Genomic DNA, 27,442 nt, shown 5'->3' on the forward strand with positions numbered 1-27,442 from the left:
TATAAGAAAGGGCAGGATTGCAAGTTAGAAGGCTTCTGTGATGCTAATTATGCAGGAGATCATGACACACAACGATCAACTACTGGGTACTTGTTTAAACTTGGTTGTGGAGAAGTTTCTCAGTGTAGCAAGAGACAACCAACAGTTACCTTATCTACCACAGAGGCAAAGTATAGAGCAGCAGTCATGGCAACACAAGAGAATATGTGGATAAAGCAACTAATGAAGGATTTACGCCAAGAGATTAATCATACAACAATTTTATACTGTGACAACCTATCTACAGTCCGCTTAGCTGAGAATTCAGTCTTCCATGCAAGGACCAAGCATATGGAGGTATATTATCACTTCATTAGAGAAAAGGAACTTCAAGAGGAAATTGAAATGAAGCCAATAAAGACTGAAGATCAAATTGCAGATATTTTCACGAAAGGTCGACCTGCAAGCAAGCATAAAAAGTTTCTGCAACAACTCGAGATGATTGAAAGACCAAGAATAGTTAGTGTTGAGGGGGAGTGTTAAAGTATATAGCAACTCTAACTAAAATCTTCTAGAGATATTAAATGAGTAGATTAAAAATTATGTAAACTAAATAAGAAACCTAGAAATATCTTAGATTTTTTAGGAAAAAGAATTCTAGAGAATTCTTTTAGATAAGGATAAGAGAGAAATATCTAGAATTATGTAAATAAATATCTAGAATAGGTAGAACTTTGAAAAACTCTTTTGGCTTGGGCTCCAAGGAATTCATGCCTATAAATAGAAGTGTGATCCTCATTTGTGAACCAAGCAAAATCAAAGCAAGTAAGCAAAGTGAGGAAGAGAGAGAGAAAGAAAGAGAGTTAGTAAGAAACTTTGAGTGAAAGTGAATGAGTGTTCTCTCTAAAGGTGTCTCTTATTTGTAAATTGTCTTAATAAAACTTTCTTTCTTCCAAGTGAGTGTCTCTTCATTGAGTACCAATTTCTTCAACATCCTCTAGGCTACAACGTTTCCTCTAATTTGATTATCAGTTATACTTTTCATGTCTTTACTTTTATGCATATTCAAATCTCAAACCATACCAACCCCACCTATCTCTTTAACAGAATAAATATACTACGAGAAACTAATTAATCATTAATTTGCATATCTTCCTGTATATCAACATGGTCTTATCAGTTGTACTACTTAATATAGTATAGATTAATTGATCAATATAATATAAATTTCATTTCAAGCTACAGTAAAAGGTTCCATCGCGTAGTAACATAAAAAACAGATTGACCTTTTAAGTGGAGGTACCAAACAATGATAACAAGGATAGTAATATTAGAATGTTTGATCTCAATAATCCCACCATTTCTATTTGCCTTCCACTTATGTTCTCTTCTCTTTGCTTTTATTGTTAACTTAAAAATTAGAACAAGTCTTCCATATGCACAATCATTCTAACCTTTTTTATATGTGGGAGAAGCAAATTTTCCTCTCAATTTTTATTTGCTAAATTTGTCAAGGATCAATGAGAGGTACATGTAGTTAAACCATTATTCGTTTGTCAAAAACTTAATTTTTTCTTAAACCTTTTGGAAGGACTAGTTCTCTCACTCCAATATCCTTAAATTTCTGCTCGAAGACAAATATGGATGTCCACACCACACAATGTTAATCCAATTATACAATAAATAAGAACACAAATGAAAATTGAGATGTTCGATGAAATTTTTAAACCTGGATTGTGAACAAAGCTCAATCTAATAGATAAACAAGTGTGTATTTGAAATAACTTTGGTAACAATATTTTAAATATATTAAACTCATATTAATTCTCTCGAGAATGGAAAGTATATTGATTTTACTTTATTTTTATTTAATTTTTTTTACCTTGTGAGAGTACATGAATGAATAGGCGTTCACATCCAAATAAGAGGACATTATGGGATATTGATTATGAAAGCATAGTCCAAGTAAAGCTTGGAAAGAATTTATAGTTATTATATTTTAAGTCGATTACGATTTCATATATATATATATATATACATAAATGTTTCATAATATTTGGTAAAATTGTTTGAACAAATATTAGCATTTCATTCAAAGTGACAGAAAGAATCTAAATTTAGGACTACTAATTATATTAATTACCCAAGAATTTTCATTAATAAATCTAGGGTACTCATATTACCAAGCTTCCCTCAAACATTCCCACCACTTGTTTATTTGGAAAAGTGTAAAAAAAAAAAAAAGACAAAGGAGTCTTCTAATTATATTCTTATTAAGGTTGTCCATCATTTTGAAGCAATAGTGTAAGAGGATGAGCAAATCGGAGGATTTTGTATTCCTAAAATGATTGGTTTCACATTCATGCATTCAGATGTAAGAGAGCCTTTTATTCCATTAGAAACGAGGTCAATGTTAGCCACTTTTACTTCTTTACATGGTAGGTTGCTACTACAAAAAAGTTTGACTGCTACTGGAGTTGCAGAAGTTCCTCTAATGTTTTTGAAGCTCACTTTATTAATCTTAATCTTTGATGGAATCTGAAAAATCAAAGTGAAAATTCAAATTTGTTCATGAAGTTGACATGCATGAAGAATTTCAAAAATGGGATCAATACCTTGCGATTGCATTGATTCCATGGGTAATACTCTTGGTCTATGAGAATTGGGTTGCTAACATTGACTATTATAATGTCTAAAAAATGCATGTTGGTGGCAGTACCAGCAATAGGGCTGGCCATGTTTTGATCCTAACACCATTAGTGGTGTTCATTATTGTGCAATTCTTTACTATGACATCTTCAACAGCTTATTCATTAGTGTATTTTCCAAGACTTCCTATGCTTATTCCATGATCTAGCTCACATGTCACATTGGTGACTTTTACTCGTTTGCTTCCATCTCCAAGTGAGATGCAATCATCTCCTGTTGCTATTCGAGATTTCAAGATTGAGATCCAATTGATCGACCAATGTGTATTCCATCTGTGTTGGGACTATCTTCTGGTGCAATTATGTTGACACCGTTAAATGTGAGGTTGTTGTACCCTAGGATGTTGACATGGAAGTTTTTGCTATCAAGTGATGTTATTCTCCTCACAATTGAATTGGTAATGAAGTTGAATCTTAAACTCTGCTCATTTTATACGATCAATAAGTCGTGTCCGAAATAAGGTGAAAAACCATGAACAAACTTCTAAGGAAGGATGAAAATTATGAGTTTTCTCAATATGTTTAGTCTTGATATTTAAAAAAAGTAGCTCCTTTGCCTAATTTTTTATGTTCAAATTTAGTTCAATATTTAATTTATCAATAGTTATCGTATGGAATTAAGAAAACATTTACCTAAATTGTAAAAATGAAAATAATAGAGAACAAAATCTAACAAACCTCTTGAGAATCAACAAAGACGAATGGAGTTAATGGAAAAGAAAACAAAAGGTATAGAACTTACAATAGGGAGGCGAGCACAATCTATACGTTTATGGCAATCATTCTTTTCCCAACCTGCCTTTTCTTGTCCATCAAAAACTCCTCCACCTAATAGTGTCATTCTATCAACATATGCAAAAGTAATCCAACTATCTCCATGAGGGGTGGTTTGGAGCCTGCAATGTTCACGAACTCAAATTTCAATAGGGCTCTTGCAAGGGCCTTTAAATTTTCCTTCTCTTACTTTAAATGTTCCCTTTGGAATAACCACTGCACTTGGACGAAGAGATGCACATGCGTCATTCCATGCATCTTTTAAATCCTATGTTTCATAAGTAATACAACTACACAAGTTAGTGAAAATAATTAATTAATTCAATAAGTAATCACTTTGATATATACTTTATTGTGTGTTTATACCTCAGTGACATCGGCACCAGACACAATATTGTCATACTTCCTCAAATGAAAAATAACATCAACATAAGATCGAGTTTCAATAGTAAATGATAGCAAGGCCATCATGAATGTAGTAACTAATAAGCTCAAATACTTGATCACACCCATATCGTCTTTTTTCCTCCTCTCTTTTAACTTCTTCTTTATGTATGATGTTTAGAAATTTTGTATGAAATGATGATGTTTTAGGGTATCCATGATTTGTATGGTTAGAAGTAAAGAATTGTAAATGAAAATGGAAAATTGTATTTTGAACGACTAGTTGGTTTCTCCTAAAGGTGAAGAAAATGATTGATTTTTTTTATTGCCATTATTATTGTATAATCCAAAAAATTTTAAAAGATTATTGTTTATTTCTATGTTTTTAGTGCTCCTTGAACAAATTTATGTAGAATGTGTCATGTAATGAATACATGAGGGATTGAGGTTTTGCATCATTCATATATTCAATATCAAACCTCTCATATGTCACACTCTTCTTTTTTACTACTATTATATAAATTGTACTTGTTAAGAGTAAGTTTATATACTATAATAATTGTAGTTTAGTACTCATAACTCTTTCACACTTGACGTAAATACATACTGATTAAGTAGATGGAATATGTGTAAAACTACATTCCATATCCATGTCAACCAGTAGATGGAATATGTGTTAAACGTAGATGGAATATGTGTTAAACTACATTTCATCCATATCAACCAGTAGATGGAATGTGTGTTAAACTTTACATTTCATCCATATCAAATGATGGTACGCATGTAATATTTTGGGTTTACTTTAAACTTTTATTAAGTTGGAGTTTTTTTTATAAAAAAAAAAATTGTTTTAGTATATTTGCATTTTCCTTAGGTTTGAAACCATTTGTGTCTAATTGTATTTTATAATTTTTTTTTATATTTGGAACATATTGTATAGATTTTTATGAGATAGTTGGTATTTTGAGACTCAATTATTAATTTTTCAATATTGAAGTGAAATAACAAATTGTTTCTTGGATTTGTGTTTGTTAATTACGTCAAACATTTGTGTGGATCAATTTCAATTGAAATAATGGCTTAGAATTTCTACTCCATTTATACTAATATAATTGAATTAGAAATGATGTCAATTTTGAATTAGTGTGTCATCACACCGTACAACAATTGCAGTTGAAAAACTCACATGTATGATGGCATGGATATGATGTCAAGTAAACTTTATCATTAGCTAAATCAAACCTTCACCATGATAATATTACAACCAATTTATTCTATAAGAATTTCAACATTTTTGTCATTTACATATCAAAAGATTCAAAACCACCCTTCCTTAAGATAATAAAATATTTCAAAGAATATGAAAATTCAAACATTTTTAATAGCATTGGCTACAATAGTGTGTATCAAAATATGTTATAAAAAGTCTTTTATAGCATTTTTCACTATTAAAAAAATGTCATAGAAGCTATTGTTTATAGCTTTTTTAGCTAACGTTATAAAAATTTTCAAAACATTAAACTTTCCGTCAAAAAATCAGCTTTTTATAGCACTTTCTATAGCATTACAAAAAACTGCCATAGAAAGTCAAAAAAATTCAGTAACATCTACTACAACATACCTAAAAATGCTGTAGAAAATCTTTTACAGCATTTTTTCATCGTTATAAAAAATACTACAGTATCATTTATAGCACTTTCCTAACGGTATGAAAAGTTTGGATGAAAACAAATTTACACTATAGCATTAAAAAGACACTATAAAAAAACTTGAAAATTTTCATAATAACATGCACTATCACAACATTCTAAAAGAGCTATAGAAAGACTACAGTAGCATCTTATGATATTTGTTTTGGTAATGTGATATAAGAAATAGTACTTGTCCAAACCTCAAACAATGCAATAATAAAGTAGAATTAAATTGAATAATATATTTTGTGTATATATGATCTATTAAAGAAGAAAAGCCCCATTAATGTGGGGGGGGGGGGGGGGGGGGGGGGGTTACAACTTACAATTAATTGAATTAAACTTCACCTCTCATCATGCTCTCATATACATGATGGGAAAAGCAGTGAAAAGGGTGCATATATAGTATGTATATTTAAAATGATTTGAATTGATGAATGACTCAAGCTGCAAAAGCCCTAGTGCAAGCTGGTGGCACCACTCTTCCAACAACGGCAGGCTTAACATTGGAACATTCTGAAATGGCTGTGCCATTGGTTCCACTATATTTCAAGTTTATGTTTGACAGCTTCACATTCTTGCAGGGGTATCCTCTACTACATACAAGCTTTACAGCTACTTGAGTTGTTGATGTTCCTCTTATGTTCTTGAATCCCACATCGCTTATTTGAACTCTTGATGGAACCTGTATGTTTCAAAACAAAATTTTTTAACAAAGACCCCAATCAAGAGATACCCTAATTGTATAAATTAATGTACCGAAGTCCGGTTTTAAAAAGTGAAGATACAGCTCAAAAATTAAGCCTGCAGCATATGAAACTTAATTTTCAGAAACCAAACAAAAGAAAATTATTAGAAATATGTGAGTACCTGGTGGTGGCATGTTCCATAAGGGCAATATTGTTGGTCAATCAAGATGGGAGTGCCAACATTGTCCATGACAATGTTTTCAAATTGCATATTAGAAGCAATTCCTTTAGTAGAAGCTGGCCAAGTCTTGATTCTAACTCCAAACATAGTGTTGGTAATTGTGCAATCTCTCACAGTGATTCCTGAAACAGGTTTCTCATTTTTGTACTTTCCTAGGCTTCCAATACTAATTCCATGTCCAGGTCCGCATGTTACCTTCTCCACATTAATTTGTTGGCTTCCATCGCCGATTGAGACACAATCATCGCCGGTTTTGATCCTTGCATCGTGTATGGTTATCCCACTCGATCCACCAATATGAATTCCATCTGTGTTTGGACTGTCGCCCGGGGCATCGATGTTGATGTTTCGAAGGGTCACGTTCCTGCAGTTGTGCACATTCATGTGGAAGAATTTGCTGTCTGTTGAAGTTATGTCTTTGATTAAACTGTTGTTGAGGCTGAAGAATCTCAAGCTCTGTTGCAAATAATTAGAGTATATATGAAGGGTATATTAGGCCATTAGTTAAAGTTGTTATGATGGTTTGGTTATCTTTTATAATACCCTTTTACCAAATGGTAAGTGGCAAAGAAACAACCATAACCAAATGAACGTACAGTAAAAGGAGAAAAAGGAATGACTCACAATAGGAAGAGAACCACATTTGCCAGAAGAAGCACATTGATTTTGCTTCCAAGCAAGAGATCCTCTGCCATCAAAAGTGCCTTTTCCTGAGACAGTTAAGCCATTGATGTACTGAAAAACAATCCAACTAGCATCATTTCTCATCTTTTTAATATTAGTTGGAGCTTGCAATCTTCCCTCCACTTGAACATGAATGGGAGCCAGACATGGCCCTTGAAATTTCATTGAATCCACCACATATCTCCCTCCTGGTATCACTATTTTGCTTGGCTTTGTTGAACTACAAGCATCCTTCCAAGCCTTCATTATGGCCTAATAACAAAACAAACTCCAAAATAATAATTATTCAATGCATTACCATCACAATAATCTATCCCTGTTCATAAATCTACATTGTAATAATTGGAAAGAATATGAAAACGTCACCTGGCTATCGTCGGAGTTTCCGTTCGCTCTTGCTCCATATCTTTTGACATGGAAATCAACAGCTTGGACATTTGTGATGAGACCAATGAATAAGAAGAGGATGAACGTGGTTGATCTTGAGAATATTGTTGATGAAGACATGGTTGAATGGTTTGATGAAAATGTGAGTGTAAAAGTGAAGTTTTTATAGTAGAATGAAGAAAAGTCATGAGCCACAAAAAAGTTTTATGACTAATTTTAGATAAAGTTTTTAGCTTTTCCATAAATTCTTTTGGTGGTGAAGAAACTTTTGTTTCATTCAACCTCACCTCAAGCTTTTTTGGCTCTACCATTCATGCTTGAAAAAAATATGGAGTTTGCTTCATATACACTTGGTTGTGTGAATGGCAGTTAAAATTCCTTATGGAGTAAGTAAATGTTGTCCCATGGCATGTGTTGCTAAATCATTTAAGAGACACCATATATGTTTGGTTTAAAGTTTTAGAAATTTAATCAAGTTCACTAACAATATTTTATAAATATCCCAACATTGTAATATATTTTATTTCTAGATTTTACAATTTGTCTTTAGTAGAAATGAGGTCAAAATAATAATAGAAAGTATATCTATAAATCTTCTAAATACTTTTAAATATACAATTTGAAACAACTTCGTATATATTTGAAATAAAGTTGGTATATATTTGAAAACAAAAATTTAATATTACAATTATGTATTAAATACAATCCACCGCAACTTTGAGATTTTCAACTGTCAATATTGAGAAATTTTGGAAAGACTCATTTGAGACAAGTGATTCGATATTTTTTTCATGTTTGCACCTTTTTTACTTTTTTTTAATAAAAAATGCTATAAAACAATGGAGATCTTATGTACTTCTGGACTTGATTTTTTTGTAATGTTATAAGACATTAGACTATTCATGGAAAAAATAATAAGAGATTTAGGATAGAAAGCATAATCAAAAGGCCCTAAGTATTATCTTTTTTTCATTATTCACTTTAGAGGGGGGGAAATCCTCAAAATCAGTCTCCTATAACTACAAGATTACAGACATTTACAGCCAAAATCTTGAGGGAAAAAATATTAAAAAGTACAATGAGAATATGTTCATTGAGGGGATGGATTAACCTACACGAGGAAATTTCAAGTCAGATAATAAGGCAAATTCTCAATGGCGATGGTTCATCCTAGAAAAGAACACTTCAAAATGGCGTTCTATTCTCTGAGGCAAATTTGATTCTTCCAACAAAATCATCAACTGTTATGGTCCCTATCTCCCCACCAAACCTTGATCTCACTGTCACAGTTTGCATCTCGACTTCCTTGGCACCAACAACTGCCATCAATGGTATTTTTTGGGTCTCTGCATTTCTAATAAGCTTAGGCAATCGCTCACTGTGACAAACTTCTGCTCGAACTCCACTGGCTCTGAGTTTTTCGGACACCTCTTTGCAGTATGAGAGCTGGGATAGAAAAGCAATGGAGATTTCAGTGAAAAACATCACTACTTTAATTCCTAAAATGAACCTCTGCAATTAATTCAGTTAGCAAATCAAATTTACACGATCCTGTTTCAAGCATAATTAACCTCGTCATTGGGGACGTGATTCTACCTAAGAACTTGATGAATATCTTGCATGGGTTTGTTGGCAATAAGCTTTCATACATAATCAAGACAGGACCATGCAAATTATTGCGACATCCTAACTAATATGACACAAGCTGCTGGAATTTTTATGCTTATATATAATACCTGGGCATCCGTTACAGGCAAAACTCGAACTTGGATTGGAGAAAGCCATAATGGGAAGTCCCCAGCATAATTTTCTATTAGAATACCGAAGAATCGCTCAAGGGATCCTAGCACTGCACGATGGATCATGATAGGTCTCTTCTTTTCAGAGTTTGAATCAACATATGTGATGTCAAAACGCTGAGGTAGATTGAAATCAACCTGAAAGAAATAAAATATTATATATTAAAGAAAGAATAGTTTTACTTAACCACAGTAAAGTCAGATAGCTTTTTCATACATCAAAAGAAACTGCCATGAACTTCAGTTTGTAGAAATCGTAAGATTTCAGGACAGTGAAAGAGATTCTACTAAGATTAGATCTACTGATAAAAACCCATATTAAGTTGAGGGATTGCCTGTATAGTTGAGCATTGCCACTTCCTTCCCAACGCATCCTCGATCTTAATATCAATTTTTGGTCCGTAAAAGGCTCCACCACCTTCATCAATTTGATAGCCCCACCCCTTGTCACCTAGAGCATCTTTAAGAGCAGATGTTGCTTTCTCCCAGATTTCATCATTCCCCACTGATTTTGGTGGTCTAGTAGAGAGATTGACTTCAAATTCATTAAAACCAAATTGAAGTAATAACTCTTCTGTTAGATCTAGGACACCTCTAATTTCATCTTTGATTTGATCATCCAAACAAAATATGTGAGCATCATCCTGCAAAACCCATAAAACATGTAAATAAAGCAGCAAAAAAATCTTTATTCTTTAAGCCACAAACGATAAACAATCACAATATAACTTTAATCCTTCACAGCTCGGAAATTTCGATTTTCTGCATAGAGCAGGTAACAACTTGTAGAGTCTAAATTATCAAAAAAAGAAAATAACAGCATCCAACATAAAGTGCACCTGGGTAAAACCTCTGACACGGAAAAGACCACGCAAGCTACCAGACAGCTCATATCTATATACCGTCCCCAATTCTGCAACTCTAATAGGAAAATCTTGATAGGAAGTAAGCCTTCTTTTGTAAAATAGAATATGGTAGGGGCAATTCATAGGTCGAAGTTGATAAAGCTCGTTCTCAACGTCCATCTGATTGTACATATTTTCTCCATAGAAATCTGAATGACCACTGGTTTTCCAAAGCTCTGCTTTTGCCACATGCGGAGTATATAGCAGATCATAACCACGTTCCCTGTGCAATTTCTTCCATAAATCTTCTATAATGCTCCTCACAACAGCACCCTTCGGGTGCCAGAATACCAAACCTCCCCCAGCATCATCCTGTGTTCAGCCAATGCTCTAAAATAATTCAGACCAACAAAATCTAAGAGCATACTCTCGCTACAATCAAGAACACTATAATAGTTTTGGAGGAAGTATACACCTGAATGGAAAATAGATCAAGATCTTTCCCAAGCCGTCTGTGATCACGACGTCTGGCCTCCTCTTTGAAGTGAAGGTATGCTTTTAATTGTTCTTCTGTCTCCCAAGCAGTGCCGTATATCCTCTGTAGCATAGGATTCTTCTCATCTCCTCTCCAGTATGCACCAGCGACTGTTTCAAGTTCAATAGCTCTTTTGTTGATTTTCCCAGTAGATTCAACATGGGGGCCAGCACAAAGGTCCCACCATTCATTTCCTGTGAAGAATATAGGGTACTACTACGAATCAAGATAATAGGAAAAGTTTCAACTTCACCCTGAACCAATTAAAGTCTTAAGAAAGCATTACAATTCTAATCATCAATTAAGGTTACGGGATAGAATTACCAAAACTGATCAAAATAGACCAAGATGTTCTTAATTTACTAGACAATTGATCTACCATTTGCCGTCTTTTGCTGCTACCAATATCCTCTTAATCGCAATCAAGAGAACATTTTGAACGTTGGAAGAGTATGGAGAAAAGAGAGAAATTTGCTAATTTCAAGCATGGGAGATTCTCTCCAGACTTTCTTTTCATTAAAATCCTAACAGCTAAGTGATACTAATCAATGATCATAACACAGCAAAAGAACAATTTCAGTTTTCAAAAAATGAACTAATTGGAATGACTTCAAATGTTGAAAATCAATCGGGATCATGAATATAAACAAGAAAAAACTGCATCTTTGTCAACCTTAAATCTCTCCACAAAAGAAAAAAGGGAAGATAAATTACAAGCACATTAAGAAAATACATTCAGGTGTTTACAAGAACACTTTATACTTTTGTTCAATTCATAAGCACCTTTTACTTCCACAGCACATGTGAGAGATCTGTTAAATAAAGAACAATAAATATATCCTTTACCCGCCAAAAATATTTTGTCAATATCTTTTTTAGCAGCTTTCAAGTCATCTCCAATATTAATCAACGATCGTAACACTGCTCTTACTTCTAATGGTGTATAGCCAAAAAAATCTTGTGATGAATACTAAGTTTTGTTGGGGTATTTTCTCTTCAATATTTTGCTTGTGAAGACCCAATCTATATCACTCCGGGAAACAAAAAGAAAAAGAAAACTCTAAACTCAAGCCAATCATACGCCAAAGATAAATTTCAATTACAAAGAAGATAAAAGAATCGAGTGTTCAATCAAGAAAAGTATCAAACATTGCTAAGCATGAAATACAAGATCTCAAAAGGTGGAACAGAGAAGTACCAAAGATGATTGCAATCCCTACCAATATGATAGATGGTTATGGGATCCTCCTTTATGCTTTCCAAAATCTCCATCTTGTAAGGTTCGTTGATTGCCCCAATTCTTCTTTGAGCTTCATCCCTTGAAACTTCTTCCCTTACAAGTGGTAAGTTTCTGCTAATAATACGTTCCTAGAGATGATATGAGAAATAAACCCCAGAGCCTAAAAGCACAAACTAATGTATATATTCCAAATCATGTGATGTAAAATAATAAAGAAAAAAAAAACAGTCACTTCAGTGCTCATTGATTTGGTATAATACTAACCATCTCCTTCTTGATTTTCTTCAAATCTTTATCTCCCAAGGGCTCCATATCAAAATCATAGTAAAACCCATTTTCAATCCATGGTCCAATTGTCACTTTAGCATCTGGAAAGAGCTTCTGAACAGCCATGGCCATTACATGAGCACACTGCAATTTGAAAAGCATATATCAAGCAGTTGAAACCTAAAGTCCGCAATCAATCTTAACTCCAAGATACAAAATGGAATTCAGAAAACCCCTTCTAGGTTAGCAACACCCTGTTTAAGTAATGAAACTCCTGCCTAGTTCAAACCTAAACTTCACCCAGGGGAAATCCATTAAGAAAATCCTTCATTAAGCATAAAAAGACCTCATATACCCAGATAAGAATCCATACCCACATTCAAATAACATTTATCCCAAAACCCACAGGGAAAAATCAAAGAAAAAACAGTCACCGTGTGGCGAATTCTGAGAAGCTTCTCTGAGGATTCATTAGTTGGAAGAACAATCTTCCCGGTTTGATCCTTGTGGGCATCCACCAAATCCTCGTTCTGGGTCGAAACTGACGGTGCTGAGGAATCAGTAGCCACAGAAATGGAAGTGGAAAACACATTGGACTTCTTGCGAGGGAAAAAAGATCTGTCCCTATTTCCTGCAAATTTGGTCGAAACTGCAAGGAAGAACCGGGGAGCAGAGACGTTAGGGGAAATGGGTGTTAAGAGAGGAGAGTGTAAGAGTAAGCCAGTGGTAGTCGCCATTCTTTGAAGAACAAACATTGGAGAAAGAAAGAGGGAGCAGATGGCGGAGAAGATATGAGTCTGCTGCTGTGTGTGTGTGGTGGAACTTTGGATATTTGTCTCATCCAAAATTTTGCTTATTTTGTGTAATATTATTTATGATATGATATTTTCTTATATTTGTTAAAGTATTTCAAGAAGTTTAAGAAGTTTTGTTGTTTATGATAATTTTTTTTATTATTATTCGTATTTTATTTTTAAAACCATTACATGTTATTTTTCTTCTTGCCTTACAAAAATTTTCATATTGTCATTTTTTTTTTAGAAGGATTGACTTTTCAAGTATAGACGTCACTTCAAGAAAGGATCGGGGTGACTTTTCTAATTTTTAATTAATAAAATAAATTAATATACTTTATTGAAGGTACTAGATCGAATACTTGTTATTAATGTTAACAGGATGACTATTTAAGAAATGATGCAAAAACTTCACAGTGGATATATAATAACATAAGAATAAAAATTATTACATCATATATATTTCAATGTTGGAACAAATTTAATTACTAGTGGATGGTTACTAAAACAATTGTGTAACATTTATTTATATATGTAGAAAAGATCACTATTTAAAAATAATAATTATAACTACGAAATTTCACACCTTTGTATTGTATTGCATGTGTTTACGGAGTTATTTTAGAAAAGATTTATTTGTTATGTTTATGTTAAAAATCAAAATATTTGGTCCGAAATTTTAAAGGTTGTCGATTTTTTGTCTCTTTGTATGAAAGTATTGAAAATGTGTTGTTATATTTTCCGCTAAATTTGAGATTATTTTTGGATTTTACGTATCTATTTTGCTATTTTATAGGTATCTATTTTGGATTTCACACATTAAAAATAGGGTTACGTGTTAATAATGGAATGGAGCTTAAACAAACTAAAAATTAATCAAATTACATCAACAAAAAAGGAAGGATGAAGGTAATTGCTTCTAGTTGGATCTTTAGGAGTTTCTCCAATTTTCATGTATTTACAAGATTTTGAGCCGAACCATATTGTATTGTCGGTTTCAATTCTATGTTTAATTAATTATTATCATACAACCGTATGCTTGAGGACTTTTATGGTGATTGTTTTAATTAATTTACAATTCATGACACTAGTTCGTATGTTAATCCCAAAAAGCAATAGATTATGTTAGCTTACATATTGTAGATGAATATTATTTTAATCAACTTAAAATTGAATCAATGAATATTTAACGAGACGCTTGAAAGTTAAATATTCCACTTAATATTTTTCTAGATTTTAATGCAGTTAGAAATAATTTGAATATATATGAATAAATTAGGACAATTTAATTAGCTTAGAAAAGTGAAAGCAATTATTAACAATCGAATGAAGAAAGATTTTGAATGGAAAAAACTCAATTTGAACTTAGACTTTCTCATTTTGGTTCAACAGCTTTTCTTGCTTTGCTATTTTGTGCAGTTTTACTTCCTCCCACTTAAACCAGTAAATTTTGTTTACATCAAATAAATTTTGAATTCAGTCATAATTGTTGATTATTATTCTTTTTTTAAAAAATCATTTTGTTATCCATTAAAATTGAGGTACTACAAAGAACAGCCAAATGATCGAACTATTTACAAAAATGTAGTTAAATTCATCAAATCTTTCGTAGTCCAATTCAATATTTTACTGTATTTTGTAAATAGTTTCATTTTTTATATTATTCATAACAATTTTCGTTAAAATTTTTAAAATAAAATTTTGGGATATTTTTAAATATAACAAAATAAACCAAAACATAGTAAAATATTTATAAAATATACCAAAACTTTAAATTCTATTCGTGATAGACAATAATAGATAATGATATAGTAAAATTTCATATTTCATTTGATAGAATATAAAATTTTACTTTATTTTGTGAATTGATCCTTTTTTACCATTTCCCTAAAATATTTTATCTTTTAAAAAAAGTTATTAATTTTGATTTTATTCTGTTTAAGCCAAAATTATATATATATAAAACTTCCAATATATAACTTTATTTAAAAGGATATTTATACTCTCTCTAGGAAACTAATTTGATTATTTGCAAAAGAAAAGGGAAATCTTTAAATTGAAAATGAGAATCCTATATGTTTCAAAATGAATAAATAAAATCCCAATTATATAGGGATTTGATTTGGAAATTTGATACACTATTTGTAGACCCTTAATGGGATTAGACTTAAACTGCTTCCTCGTTATTTTCGATTACAAACTAACTGAATCTTTATAAGCTCCTTCTCAAATTTATATTACCACGTCCTTTCAAGTCAATTATCGTTAAATTAAGTTCACGTTTATAGAGATATTTAAGGGTGGGGTGGGATAGGGATATCATTCTCTGTTCCTATGAATGAAATTTCACGTGAGTGGAGGAGTTTGCGAGGATATCGAGATTTTGTGGAAATTTTTTTCTCAATGATTATTTTGAAAGAAATCAATAAATTTAAATCACTTGTGCTGAAAAATTTTAATAAAATAATTAAAACATATCAGTATCACTAAATTGCTTATTATATTACAATTTGAATTTAGAGATAAATTAGTTAAACTATCATCTTACCTGATTAACAATCAAACTTGAAAATTTAATGTATTGTTTATATAATAATAAATACATAACTTTATATAATTATAAAATGGATTGAGGTCGGAAGAATCTTTTTTCCCATAGACTTAGTCTATTTTTGGTTTACAATTTGAATTCTATTTTATGTTTTTAGAGAATATGTGTTTAGTACTCTAAAAAAATGTATTTATATTTTGTGGTCTAAACAGTATAAAATTGAAAACAAATACTTTTATGCTTTTATTGTATAAATAATTTAAATTTTATACAATAGAATTATATTAAAGATAAATAACATTTAAAAGTATAACATGTTTATGTTATATGTCCAATTTAATTTTTTTCTTTTTAAAAATTTAAAATATGTATTATACCATTATTATAAAATTTAGAACTTCGTTCATATAGTTTGATAAATTATAATTCTAAATCTTGAATCTAGGTTTAATATATTCCAAACTATTGGGATCAAAGTTCCAATTTATTTTATACACTATATGATATAACAATATGTATTAACAAATTATTATTAATCTATTGTTTTGTGGATAACTGCAACTAGTTTGTAACTAAATCAAGATCTAAAACCATGAAATACAATTTGGTTTTTTTTAGTCTTCACAAAACAGACTTAGTTTGATGATTTGGAATAATTGAAAATGATATTTTAATTAGATTAGTAAAACAAATCATAATATTTTGAAGTTATTTTTTTAGGATTGCAAGAATCATCGGTTGTGATCGAAGTTCAAAACTTCACGCGCCACCGCAGTGAAAAGCCGATTCCTTTTTGCTATATTTGTAACGAACACCTCATTTCTACAATGCCCAACAAAACCGGTACATAACGACGCTCCGTTCTTCTCTTCCAATGTTCTAATCTCCCCATTTCCCTCCCAGGTTCTGTAGCCTTAAAGAAGAAAAAAGATCAAAGAACCCCACCAAAATTCATCACAACCCATTTGAAAATCATGAAAGGACTTTTCAAGCCCAAGATACGATCCCCGGTGGAGCTCGTCCGGTACTCGCAAGAGCTTCTTCTTTTCATTGACAGGAATGAGGAGGTTCGGGAGCAAAAACGAGCTGAGAAGGTATTATTAATGTTCTTATTCATTATTTTGTTGAAATTTTCATCTGGGTCACTCTGTTTTCATTATATGCTTGTCGATTTCTGCGATGTTTGCCCCTTGGGTTCTTCATTATTCCTTCCCTTTAAGCTAGAGAATGGAGTATTGTTCTTGGAATTTTGTTTGTTGATTGTTGCTATTGCTCTTATAAATCTTGAACTCGTGTAATGACCTTTGTTATTACCCATTGGCAAGAAATTGAATGTGTGAATTATGATTGTTTTCTCTTGATGTTGAAAATGACTTTTGTGTTTGGATTTGAATTTATGCAGATATCTGAACTGAACAAAAGCATCTCTCAAATGAGAACGATTCTTTATGGAGATGCTGAAGCAGAACCAAGTCCAGATGCTTGTTCTCAGTTGACTCAAGAGTTCTTCAAGGAGAATATGTTCCGCCTTTTTGTCACTTGCATTCCGAAGCTGAACTCTGGGGTGAATAAATAATGTGCTTTAACTTGCAACTATATTATGGTCGTCATATTTTCATTTAAAATGTTGTTTCTGATAAGTCCCCTCCCCTTGATTCATTTCATAAACCTTCAAGTTCTGAAGTTTTGTAGCTTGACTAATGTTTCCCTTACGTGCAGCTGCGACAATGTGCAACTCATGTTCTTGCCAATCTGCAGCGGCAGCAGGTTAAGTCGCGGATAATTGCCTCCGAGTACTTTGAAAACAACATGGACATTATGGACATTCTTATACCAGGGTAAGAAGTTGATGTTGTTTTGAGATTGAATTGAACATTACATTGTTAACAACTTAACATTACAAATACATCCATTGTTGGTTTTATGATTGGCTTGATTAGGTACGAAGACTGCGACATTGCTATAACTTATGGCTCAATTGCAAGAGAATGCATCCGACATCAGTGTGTTGCTAAGTATGAACCAGTTAAACTTGTTTCTTCAAAATGCAAACATCCTTCTCAAAGAGAGATTATTCATTGAGATGCAATGCATTGAGTTTGAATCTATATAGAAGTATCATTTTTACATTTCTGTGCTCATGTTTAAAAAATCTTGAGTAATAGCCAAAACTATTAAGTGCTGTATATACCATGGCATTGTGAATAGCTTTATGTAATGATCATATCTTGATCTTCTTTTTCCTTTTTCTTATTTACCCTTAATCCTACACGGTTCAGGTATGTCCTGGAATCAGAGCATATGAGGAATTTCTTTGATTACATTCAAAATCCAATATTTTACGTAGCATCAGATGCTTCTGCAACTTTTAGAGTTGAGTAAGATTGTGAATTTCTTCCATATTCTCTATTTTAACATATCTTATGTCTATTATGCCTTTTCTAGCTTGGTGTTTTTAACATGTTTGGGGCATTGAGTTGAGTTATGAAGTCTAGAGTTAATAAGTTGGGTGTTAGGAATTATATGTTTGGAATGCAAATTATAATATCGATTTTCTCGATTAATGTGCAAACTTTAATCGTTTTTAGTATTGAAATTGATTTGTTTAACACCAATTTAATGAACTTGGCGAACGATAAAACCCTTTTTATATATCAAATGCTCATGATGGTAATAACCACACGATCATGCTAACCTAAACATGCTCAACCGGTAAAAGTCTATGCTTTCGATCAAGAGGTTAGAGGTTTGAATTCATTCATTCTATACGTAGTTGAACTAAAAAATAGAATAATAACTTTCTTTGATGTGTACTACCGGTTTGGCATATTGAGAAAATGATGTTTGTTAGCTAAAAACATCTTGAACTAATTTTATGCAGAAACTTTTGACAAGGCATAAATCTACCGTCGCTGGGTTCTTTACTAAAAATTATGATTGGGTAAGCATTAGAAGTTATTTTATCTCACTGTTTCGGTAATTGTTGGTTTTCACTTGGATGAACAAGCTCATTGAAGTTAATGTTCAATATTTCCTAACTTTCAGTTCTTCAAAGAGTACAATGTGAAATTGTTGGAATCGACTAATTACATCACCAAACGACAGGCTGTGAAGGTAAAGAGAATGAGCAAGTATTGTAATTATTTACTTACACGTTTCGATTCACTTTATTGCATTTTCAACTAATGAACATATCCTTTACGTTACACCGATTATTCGATGCTTCTGGTTTTATTGCCTCAAAGATCATATTTTTTCAAGAAGGCATTTGCATTTTATGATCCTAAAGTTGGGTACTCTGCTGCAGTTGCTGGGAGACATACTACTTGATAATTCTTATTCAGCTGTGATGGTTCAATATGTGAGCTCATTGGATAACATGAGGGTCTTGATGAACCTTCTCAGGGTAAACTCTCTCACCTTTATACAAACTTTCTAAGGATTTACACACTTGTTTTTTTGCTCACACCACATATATTGTACTTATATAGGATCCAAACAAGGCAATACAACGAGACGCCTTCGATGTATTCAAGGTACTGTCATTGAAGATTGTTGTACAATTCACACTATTAACTTCTTTTTCGTTCCACTAAGAATGTTGTTTTTTCTTTTTCCTGTTTACTTAGCTATTTGTTGCAAATAAAAACAAGCCACCGGAGATCACAAGTGTTCTTGTAGCAAATAGAACCAAACTCCTCCGTTTTCTCAACGATCTTAAATCAGATAAAGGTAACAACGAAATATCTTTTTGTTTCTCTACCTACTTAATATTATTTCTTACATATATATGGATGATTCATCACTTTTTGGTTTCAGTAAATGAAGGATTCGAAGAAGATAAAGCTGAGATTACAAGACAAATCTCCCTTCTCGAGTCGAGTGATCCATCGTCCTCAGAAACGTAAAACTATGAGATCGAATGTTAGTTTCGGCTTCAGATGCATCTTTTTGTTATTGCAACTGCAAGCGAGCAAAGGTAATTATCGGCCCACCGATTTTCTACTTATTTACATGAAAAGCACGAGAGATGTGTAACGATCATGCAGAATGTTTTATACCATCTACATTTATACTCATAGAAATTTGATAGAATACATATGTACCTTTTTTTTCAAGTACATATATCAATCACCAAAGTGCAATGTAAAGTCTACATTTTATACACATTCTTCATATAGTTATTCATTTTATTGATAATTTGTATTGTATTTATAAATTGCTTATATTTGTTTCTCTAACTTCACTTGTAGTTTCTTCTCTCTCTTAACCATTTAACACAAGTTTAATTTAGGCCATTTGTAAGATTGCATGACAACACTACACTAGATGAAGAATAAGGTAAGGTGGTTTGAGAAAATTTAAACTTGTTTCAAGAAACTGAAATTAATTTATTTAGAACCTCAACTCAAACAATTAATTCATAAATTGTACAAGCTAGGAATGTCATTTGCAACTTGTACCAACTGAACTTGTTCACTTTCTTATCTTCTACTTTTGGGACGTCCCATCTACTTTTATCTTGGACTACTTACACCATTTTTCAATCATTTCCACCTTTAGGATCGTTGAGGTAAAACCCTTGCTTAGCATCACTTGTAAACACAAAATGTTTGTTAACATACCCGTGACGAGCTTTATTAATCTTTTTATAGCCTAAATTCATATACTATATTGACTTTTTTAATGTTTTTGTCAAATGATGTACGCTTTAAACATAATAACACGTCTTCTCCTAGCATATGAATAGGTTCAAAACTACATTGACAATATAGATCACCTCCACCTTCACTTCACCATAATCACTATTTTGTGTACTTCAACGATTATCACACTCTCTTTCTCTCTCTCTCGTATATGTATATTGAAAAAACTTAATGATAAAGAGGACAAAAGAGATAAACATTCAGCCAAAGTTTTCGAAAAGTTTAAACTTTTGTGTTAGATAGGCATATGCGTACAAAGTAAAAAAGTAAAAGGATAATTGCAAAGGTAGCAATTATATTCAAAATAATTAAGTATATAGCAACATTTTAAAAAAATGGTAAATATAGCATAATCTATTAAAATCTATCAATGATAGGAGTGTCAAAATCTATCAATGATAGGAATTTATCACCGATAAACTATAGAGTCTATCAACGATAGAAGTCTATCACCGATAGATTTTGCTACATTTGTAATTTTTTAAAAATATTATTACATAGTTAATAATCATTCTAAAAATTACTATCCACTGCAATCACCAAAAATATGGGTCGAGTCCCAATTGACATCTAACAAAGTGGGCTTAGTTAGTGGAGAAAGGCCCAAAATTAAAAGAGAATTAATTACCAAATATGATTCCATGATTTCTAAATATACATGCGTGTGTGTGAATCTATGATTATATCACTCAAATAATATTCTTTAATTTCAACACAACTTTTATATATAATATATAAAAGTGAACCTAAGTTAATTGATACCTAATTCAAAATTTTGTTTCATTCTTACTTTTATAATTTCTTTTTTTTTTTTTTTAATAAAAGCCTCTCAATTATTTCCATTTTAAAGAAATAAAAGTTCATGAAGAGTTGTTGGAATCTTTTGATATAATGTTACCAAATGGCAAAGTCTTGTCAAGTGACAAGGGAATAAAAAAAATGCCACAAAGAAATAATTAATTAGTCACTAAAATTTGAAAATAATCCATTTGAAAAGCTTATTGTTATTATTTAAATTAATTTTATAAAAGCAAATTGTGTTGCTAAGAGCATTTTGAAATAGAAATAAACAACAATCTACAAATCAATTAGTCTTCTTTTTCTCTTTAATTTAACAAGTTTGTGGATGGAAGCACTTCCAACTTCCAACTTAACTTTACCTTTCATGAATTGTAATGCATATGCTCACTTTTTATTGCATATACTAAACTAAGTTTGTCCATTTCAACCTAATGATAAATAAATCATTGACTTTGATTTCACAAATATAAATTTACACTAATCTAAGAGCTAGTCTTCTCTTTAGTTTTATATGCAATTTATACACACTCTAACCTTAAAACTTGTTTTTCCATCCAAAACGAGCATAACTTGATTGACATACAAATGTGTTAATAACAATAAGATCGATAGTTCAAATCACCCTACTTCGAGCACATGTTAGAAGATATGTGTTTGCTTGTTAGTCTTAGAAAGCAATTAACTTACACGATCTCCGCAGAGACCAAATTGTCAAATAAACAAATTCCTCGTCTTTTTCACTCAACTTGTACTCTTCAATTTGAATAAAACTTTCTCTATATAAAATGCATTTATAAATTAGAAGTTAGAGGAAGAATCTACAAAAACTTGTATTACAAAAAAGCTAAAATTACATTCCATTATATTCCTTTACAATACAAACATTATCTCTTTATAGCTAAAACTAGAGCTTCTCAATTTGCAAATAGATCCACTGTTTCACTTCATTCTTTTCTTTTCCATTTTGTCCATCAAATTCTTACATTTTTAGATTACTTGCATTCCCCCATTTCTTCCCATTTATAACCTCCAAACTAATAACTCAACTTCATAAAAATGGAATCATGAAGAACACAGAGATAAATGAGTTTGAAGAAAAAAAAAAAAAGAATTATGTATAAATATAATAACAAAATTAATATTCTACAATATGATCATCACTACTACTAAACCCAAATAAGAAAAACACAAAAAAAGAAATAAAGAACACTCAAAATGTAAATCAAACACAAAAAGAAAACCCTCCAAAATCAGGGAAGATTAGACTCAAACTCTGTTTTCTCCTCTTGTAGCATTTCCATTGATCCCATTTACGCCATTGATGTTATGAGGAAACTTATCAGAGTTGGATCGCTTTCTCTTGATGCAAATGATCCATGTAATGACTTCAAGAACGACGGCGACGGCGCCCAAGAAGATGATGATTCCGGTGTAAGCTCGTTTCCATTTTCCATCTGGGTTCAAGATATCTAATCCTTTAAAGACGTTGATGATGCTAAGAACAATCACACTGTATCCGATAGAGTGATGGTAAATATTCCAATAAATTCTGTATTTATGATCCTTGTTTGGCCTCAAAAGCAGAGCGAAAACCTAAAATGGAAAAACCCCAAATCATAATTAGTGAGGATTTCAACAATTTTTTGAACTTTTTGATTTTTGATAACTTTAGGGCTTTTGTGTGTGTGTGTGTGTGTGTTTTTTTTTTTTTTTACCTGAAGAGTTCCGAAGACGAAGAGGGTGATTCCGATGTTGCGATGAGTGTTGTATTCAACAGCGAGGGAATCGCTGCCGAGTTTTATACCGGTGGCCCAACCGGCGACACCGACGGCGTAGGCGGAGGCTTGACAACCAACGTGAAGGTAAAACCAAGCTGGATCTGCTCCTTTGAAAACTTTCAAGTATCTAGCGAAAATTGCTCCCATAGGCATCATAGTTCCCCAACTAACAGCGTTCAAAACTCCATGAGTCTGAAAAATTAAAACCCTTCAATCAGACGATGAAATTTCACGAAATCTTCAAAAGGGTTTCACCAATAAGAACAATCAACAGACCCAGATCAGGAAAAAAAAAATCCTAATCGAACACTTACGTTTCTCTTCTTTTGAACGGTATCCGAAGCTGCTGTGCTTGATCCAGTAAGCAAATCGAGGGTATTTCTTGAAGCTTTGTTGGCATCTGTTATGGCATGAGAAGCCGGAGAATCTCCATTCAAAGGGCCTTCTTGCCATACTTGATTAATTGTGGTTAGATTTTCTCGAAGAATAATGGTAGCAAAAATGGTCATTTCGTTATTGACATAAGTGGCTCTGAGTTGAGGAACTTCAAAGCTTATGCTGCTTTCTTGCAGGGTTGGACCAGGCAAAACCACATTGGAAGTGTAAGCACGAGCGATTCCAGAGGAATTTCTGTAAGCTACAAGAGCTTGAGAGCCAATCATGTTGAGACTTTGTGGGTTAATAGCCCAAGCAATCCATTGATTAGGACCGGTAGAAGGGCGTCTGAAAGCAATTCTCAAGGTATTATTTGATTGAATTAAGGTCCAATGAAGGAAAGAGTTGAGTACTGGATGATCTACACAAGCTGCAAATACTTCGTTGTTGGTAAATCCATTGTAGCTTCTGCAAGTTTGAGCTGAGGCTGAGAGGCATAAAGAGAAGAGGATCAAAACAGAGAAATAGCTTTGGAGCTTCATTCCCATGGTGGACTGAATGGATTTCAGGTAATTGTTTTCAGTTTTGTTGTTGAGATGTTGTTTCTGAGATGGAGGGAATAGGGATTATTGGTTGGGGGAGAAAGAAGGAAGAAAAAAGTGAGTATTTATAGGGTATAATTGAAGGGAAAGTTTCATAAATTTGTATTCTTGAAGGGATGTTTCTTTTCAACTATGTGAATTTGTATTGTTCTTGTTTTGGGTTTGGGAAAGTCTTTGTTTCTTCTTGGTTGCTTCATGTGTCTCTGTCCATGTTCAACAACTCACATTTGTTAACCTAATTTTTCTACTCTCTCAACCATTCTTCTAGAAAAAACTTGCTTGTGTTTGGGATTTTTTTTTCTCTATTTTTATAGAATAGGAGCCACCTAAAAGGGAAAGAGAAGGCAAAAACACTTTGAAAATGTTGACTTATTCCAACTTCCACCATTGTTAAAAAAATCTTAAAGAAATCACCCACCTTGAGTCTTGTGTTCTCTTTGAAAATAATCTTTCCCACCCCTTTACCTACCCACATTACTTCATTTAATTAACTCTAGGTTTTGAATTAGATCTATGATTGTTTTGTTTTGTTTTTCTTTTCAAGATAACTTTTGGGTTTCAAATCTTCATTTTTGTGGCCATTAAGAGATTTCCTTTTGGACTAATGGTATTATGGGAATTTCAAATCTATAGTTAGTTTCGTAGATGAAAAACTATATTAATGATTCATTGATGATTAAAACAATGATCAGAGACTGATTTGAAGGTTTGGCCATTCTTGAATGCTTGAGATGCTTTAAAGACAATTTTGATTATTTACTATCCTTTTAGAGATTGAGTCATATTCTTTGGAGATCGTTTTAATTTTTAACAAGGATTGTGTGGATTTATATGAGATGTGAAATGTTGCTTAGGATATTCTTCTCCTCGTTCATTATGTTGATGGTATGAGACTCACAATAAGGTTGCTCATGCTGTTGTGCCAGCAGAGGCTTAGACTCCTTTATCCCTAATGAGAGACTTGAAGATTTGTTTTAGAGTGATTTTTTCTTAATCTAATGATCTCCATTTTATTTGAGGGACTTTCTTTGTATCTAATTTGATCTTGGTTTAATTTGTTTTCTTTATTAGAAAAAAAAAATAGCTGTGGTACAAACAAAATGTTGAAAAATCAAAGTAAGATTTAAATGTTGACTTTGAATAGTGTTTTCATTTTGTCTGTGAGCTTATGATTTCTAAAAATTAGGATGAACACTGTATATGCTGAGTAAACAAAATAACAAATTGATTCAACATTCCAATTTCAAGCTTTAGAATCTTAAATGGAATATTCATTTCATATTTTTTTGGTGAGATTGTCAATGTCTTTCATTCCGCATGGAACTAAGATTGTGTTTGGATTGACTTTTTATCGAACTTTAAATAAGTATTTGGTTTGACTTCACTCTCTTCCTCTGACGAGAGACTCTTGAGTAATTGTTTTAGGGTGATGGGTTTTCGAACATAGTGCCCTCTATTTTATCCAAGGACATTTTTCCTTTGTACTATTTATTCTTGATTTAATCTATCTATTTCCATAAAAAGATAGTTGTGGAAGTGTTTATAAGTATGAAACAGTTAGAAAATCAATCCAACCGAACCCCTAATATTTATTACTTTCCTTTACTTATAAGAAAAACTAAAAAAAGGAAAAGAAAAAGATTGGAAGATATAAAATTAGAATTAGGTGAGGCTGTGGGAAGGAAGCAAAGGGAAGAAGAATAGCACTTGTTGACTCAGTAAAGAAATAACAGAAAAGAATGGAATCAAAGTTAAAAAAAAAAAGGACATTAAAATTAAACCCTTTTTTTTTTCTTTTGAGTAATTACAAAAATAGGAAAAATGAATATATTATTATTATTATTATGTATAATATATATAATATTGAGTGAATTAATTGTAATAAAACAAAAAGGAATGGGGATTTTGTACAAGTTTGACTAAAAGCAGGTACGAAACGTGTTGATCGCTTCGTTCAACTTTCTACAAAACGCATTTGCTCATTCCAACGACGTCGCTTCATGAAGTGTTCACACCCATTTTCCAATTCTTCTCTTTTCCTTTTTCTTATTTTAAAAATCAAAAATGTTTTCTTAACCTTTATTTATTATCGGTATTTAGCCACATTATTTATTTAATTCCTTTTCTTGTCCAATTTTTATTTATTTTCAATGCATGTTTAGAAATTAGAATATACCCTTTTTAACAATTTTATTTCTTTTCTCGTCTTAATGTATAGATTCGACCAACTTTTAACTTTATATTATGATTTTTGAGTCTTATTGCACGTTTAGATTATTCCTCTAATTTAATAAATTTTTATTAATAACAAATATTAAGTTTCTTTAGATTACATAATTTGAAATGTTAAAGGTCATGTGGTTGAAAATAAAAGAGATTAATAAGTTGAATGAAAACTATACAATCTTATAACAAATAGAAAAACGTTTTTTTTCTTCTTTTTTTGCATTTGCATGACTTTTCTCTTTTATTCAATAACCAACTTTGTAATTGTTATGATTCTTTAAAATATAATAACTTCTAGATTTTGATTTAATTTCTATTTTGAAATCTATGCTTATTTTTTCGTAAATGTTCTATTCTTATGATATTATATTTCATGAAGAAATTAAACACTAGAAATCTTAATCGAATTCTAAAAAGACTTGGATATTACCTTCATTTATTGAGTGCTACGTCAATACACTTTTAAAACTAGAGTGAGATTTGTTAACATTAAGAGGTTTTCAAGTATCTATAGTTTACATTTTCACATTTACCGAGTAATTAGTCAAGAAACTCGATCTTACAACTTTACATCTTAAATATAAACTTATTGGCTCCAAATACAAATAAAAATTGAGAAAACGATGTCCGATGAAAATTTAAAATTTCTTCAAAAAAAAAAATCATGATGCAACTCAAATCAAAGTCAAAATCACATCTCAAGGGTTATTGTATAGTTGATTGAAGGCTATATTGTTTGAAAGCTTTTATTAATTGAAATTATAAGGTTGAAATCTTTTTATAATATAGTTGATAATGATACTTTACAAATATTATATACCCAACTGCTCCCTCTTTATTGTGCCTCCCATCCTATCTAACCCAATTTTAAACTAATATTCCAATTACACAATCTTTTAAGTGTTCAAATAATTGTTTTACATTTGGAGCAGACCCACCACTCCATTTACTTTATTTTTTCTTTGTTGTCTTGGTCTCTTTGCTTCTATTATTTATTTAATCGTCCTAAGCATATTTTACTATTCTCCATCTTTCTCATCATACCAACTTAGATATTTCTATTTTTTTTATCGGGCAATACATCATATCATATCGAAGAGAATATAACTTAGTGATTATTTACATGTCATACTTCTTTTGAGATCGAAAGTTCGAATTCTTGTACTTCATTTGTTGTACTATATGCAAAAATGTAAGGTACTTCATTAAGTATAATGTGAATTTCTCTCAATGTGATGGTACAATAATTATGTTGGATAGCACTTTTAGTAATGGACTCTATATATCTACAAATTCTCTTTGCATTTTGTGTTACATCTAAAAAACACTTTGAACTTTAATTGTTATATTTGCGGTCTATTTCTATAGACGTTTCGTACATCCATG

The 27,442-nt window shown here is 31.7% G+C and overlaps 4 protein-coding genes, 1 long non-coding RNA gene and 1 pseudogene across 5 annotated transcripts; 2 read left to right on the plus strand and 4 right to left on the minus strand.

Annotated features, from left to right (window-relative positions):
* Positions 1 to 2,265: 2,265 nt before the first annotated feature.
* On the minus strand, positions 2,266 to 3,974 carry LOC103500559 (exopolygalacturonase-like; annotated as a pseudogene).
* A 1,771-nt stretch (positions 3,975 to 5,745) lies between these two features.
* On the minus strand, positions 5,746 to 7,659 carry LOC103500536 (exopolygalacturonase clone GBGA483). The gene is made up of 4 exons (XM_008463885.3): positions 7,517 to 7,659; positions 7,091 to 7,402; positions 6,407 to 6,922; positions 5,746 to 6,221 (listed from the first exon to the last, which is right to left on the minus strand). The coding sequence occupies exons 1-4, from the start codon at positions 7,655 to 7,657 to the stop codon at positions 5,979 to 5,981; spliced, it is 1,212 nt and encodes a 403-aa protein (XP_008462107.1). The 5' UTR covers positions 7,658 to 7,659; the 3' UTR covers positions 5,746 to 5,978.
* Positions 7,660 to 8,475: 816 nt separating this feature from the next.
* LOC103500535 (threonine--tRNA ligase, chloroplastic/mitochondrial 2) lies at positions 8,476 to 13,070 on the minus strand. The gene is made up of 8 exons (XM_008463883.3): positions 12,658 to 13,070; positions 12,221 to 12,367; positions 11,937 to 12,084; positions 10,657 to 10,910; positions 10,176 to 10,553; positions 9,672 to 9,980; positions 9,274 to 9,474; positions 8,476 to 8,983 (listed from the first exon to the last, which is right to left on the minus strand). The coding sequence occupies exons 1-8, from the start codon at positions 12,976 to 12,978 to the stop codon at positions 8,723 to 8,725; spliced, it is 2,019 nt and encodes a 672-aa protein (XP_008462105.1). The 5' UTR covers positions 12,979 to 13,070; the 3' UTR covers positions 8,476 to 8,722.
* A 3,232-nt stretch (positions 13,071 to 16,302) lies between these two features.
* LOC103500534 (putative MO25-like protein At5g47540) lies at positions 16,303 to 19,768 on the plus strand. Its single transcript, XM_008463882.3, has 11 exons — positions 16,303 to 16,662; positions 16,971 to 17,132; positions 17,288 to 17,406; positions 17,509 to 17,583; positions 17,848 to 17,941; positions 18,450 to 18,509; positions 18,614 to 18,682; positions 18,876 to 18,974; positions 19,060 to 19,104; positions 19,198 to 19,300; positions 19,388 to 19,768. The coding sequence occupies exons 1-11, from the start codon at positions 16,543 to 16,545 to the stop codon at positions 19,474 to 19,476; spliced, it is 1,035 nt and encodes a 344-aa protein (XP_008462104.1). The 5' UTR covers positions 16,303 to 16,542; the 3' UTR covers positions 19,477 to 19,768.
* Positions 19,769 to 22,163: 2,395 nt separating this feature from the next.
* On the minus strand, positions 22,164 to 23,776 carry LOC103500533 (cytochrome b561 and DOMON domain-containing protein At5g35735-like). The gene is made up of 3 exons (XM_008463881.3): positions 23,168 to 23,776; positions 22,791 to 23,045; positions 22,164 to 22,668 (listed from the first exon to the last, which is right to left on the minus strand). The coding sequence occupies exons 1-3, from the start codon at positions 23,774 to 23,776 to the stop codon at positions 22,342 to 22,344; spliced, it is 1,191 nt and encodes a 396-aa protein (XP_008462103.1). The 3' UTR covers positions 22,164 to 22,341.
* LOC127149589 (uncharacterized) lies at positions 22,456 to 24,026 on the plus strand. The gene is made up of 2 exons (XR_007821264.1): positions 22,456 to 22,605; positions 22,797 to 24,026. It is a non-coding gene; the product is annotated as an uncharacterized LOC127149589 (long non-coding RNA).
* The last annotated feature ends 3,416 nt before the right edge of the window (positions 24,027 to 27,442 follow it).

Source organism: Cucumis melo, chromosome 1, assembly GCF_025177605.1.
Source record: "Cucumis melo cultivar AY chromosome 1, USDA_Cmelo_AY_1.0, whole genome shotgun sequence".
NCBI classification, from domain to species: domain Eukaryota; kingdom Viridiplantae; phylum Streptophyta; class Magnoliopsida; order Cucurbitales; family Cucurbitaceae; genus Cucumis; species Cucumis melo.

Excerpts from the sequence above, each read along its gene's own strand:
- LOC103500536 (XM_008463885.3), bottom strand. The coding sequence starts at position 7,657 with ATGTCTTCATCAACAATATTCTCAAGATCAACCACGTTCATCCTCTTC. Across the intron at positions 6,923-7,090 it reads AATGTGGTTCTCTTCCTATT|AGCTTGAGATTCTTCAGCCT; the intron begins GTGAGTCATTCC and ends TATTTGCAACAG. Across the intron at positions 6,222-6,406 it reads ATGGAACATGCCACCACCAG|GTTCCATCAAGAGTTCAAAT; the intron begins GTACTCACATAT and ends TGAAACATACAG.
- LOC103500533 (XM_008463881.3), bottom strand. The coding sequence starts at position 23,776 with ATGGGAATGAAGCTCCAAAGCTATTTCTCTGTTTTGATCCTCTTCTCT. Across the intron at positions 23,046-23,167 it reads CCGTTCAAAAGAAGAGAAAC|ACTCATGGAGTTTTGAACGC; the intron begins GTAAGTGTTCGA and ends TTAATTTTTCAG. Across the intron at positions 22,669-22,790 it reads TCGTCTTCGGAACTCTTCAG|GTTTTCGCTCTGCTTTTGAG; the intron begins GTAAAAAAAAAA and ends TTTCCATTTTAG.
- LOC103500534 (XM_008463882.3), top strand. The coding sequence starts at position 16,543 with ATGAAAGGACTTTTCAAGCCCAAGATACGATCCCCGGTGGAGCTCGTC. Across the intron at positions 17,407-17,508 it reads ATGGACATTCTTATACCAGG|GTACGAAGACTGCGACATTG; the intron begins GTAAGAAGTTGA and ends TGGCTTGATTAG. Across the intron at positions 18,510-18,613 it reads TTACTAAAAATTATGATTGG|TTCTTCAAAGAGTACAATGT; the intron begins GTAAGCATTAGA and ends CCTAACTTTCAG.
- LOC103500535 (XM_008463883.3), bottom strand. The coding sequence starts at position 12,978 with ATGTTTGTTCTTCAAAGAATGGCGACTACCACTGGCTTACTCTTACAC. Across the intron at positions 12,085-12,220 it reads AGAAAATCAAGAAGGAGATG|GAACGTATTATTAGCAGAAA; the intron begins GTTAGTATTATA and ends TATCATCTCTAG. Across the intron at positions 10,554-10,656 it reads TTGATCTATTTTCCATTCAG|GATGATGCTGGGGGAGGTTT; the intron begins GTGTATACTTCC and ends GGCTGAACACAG.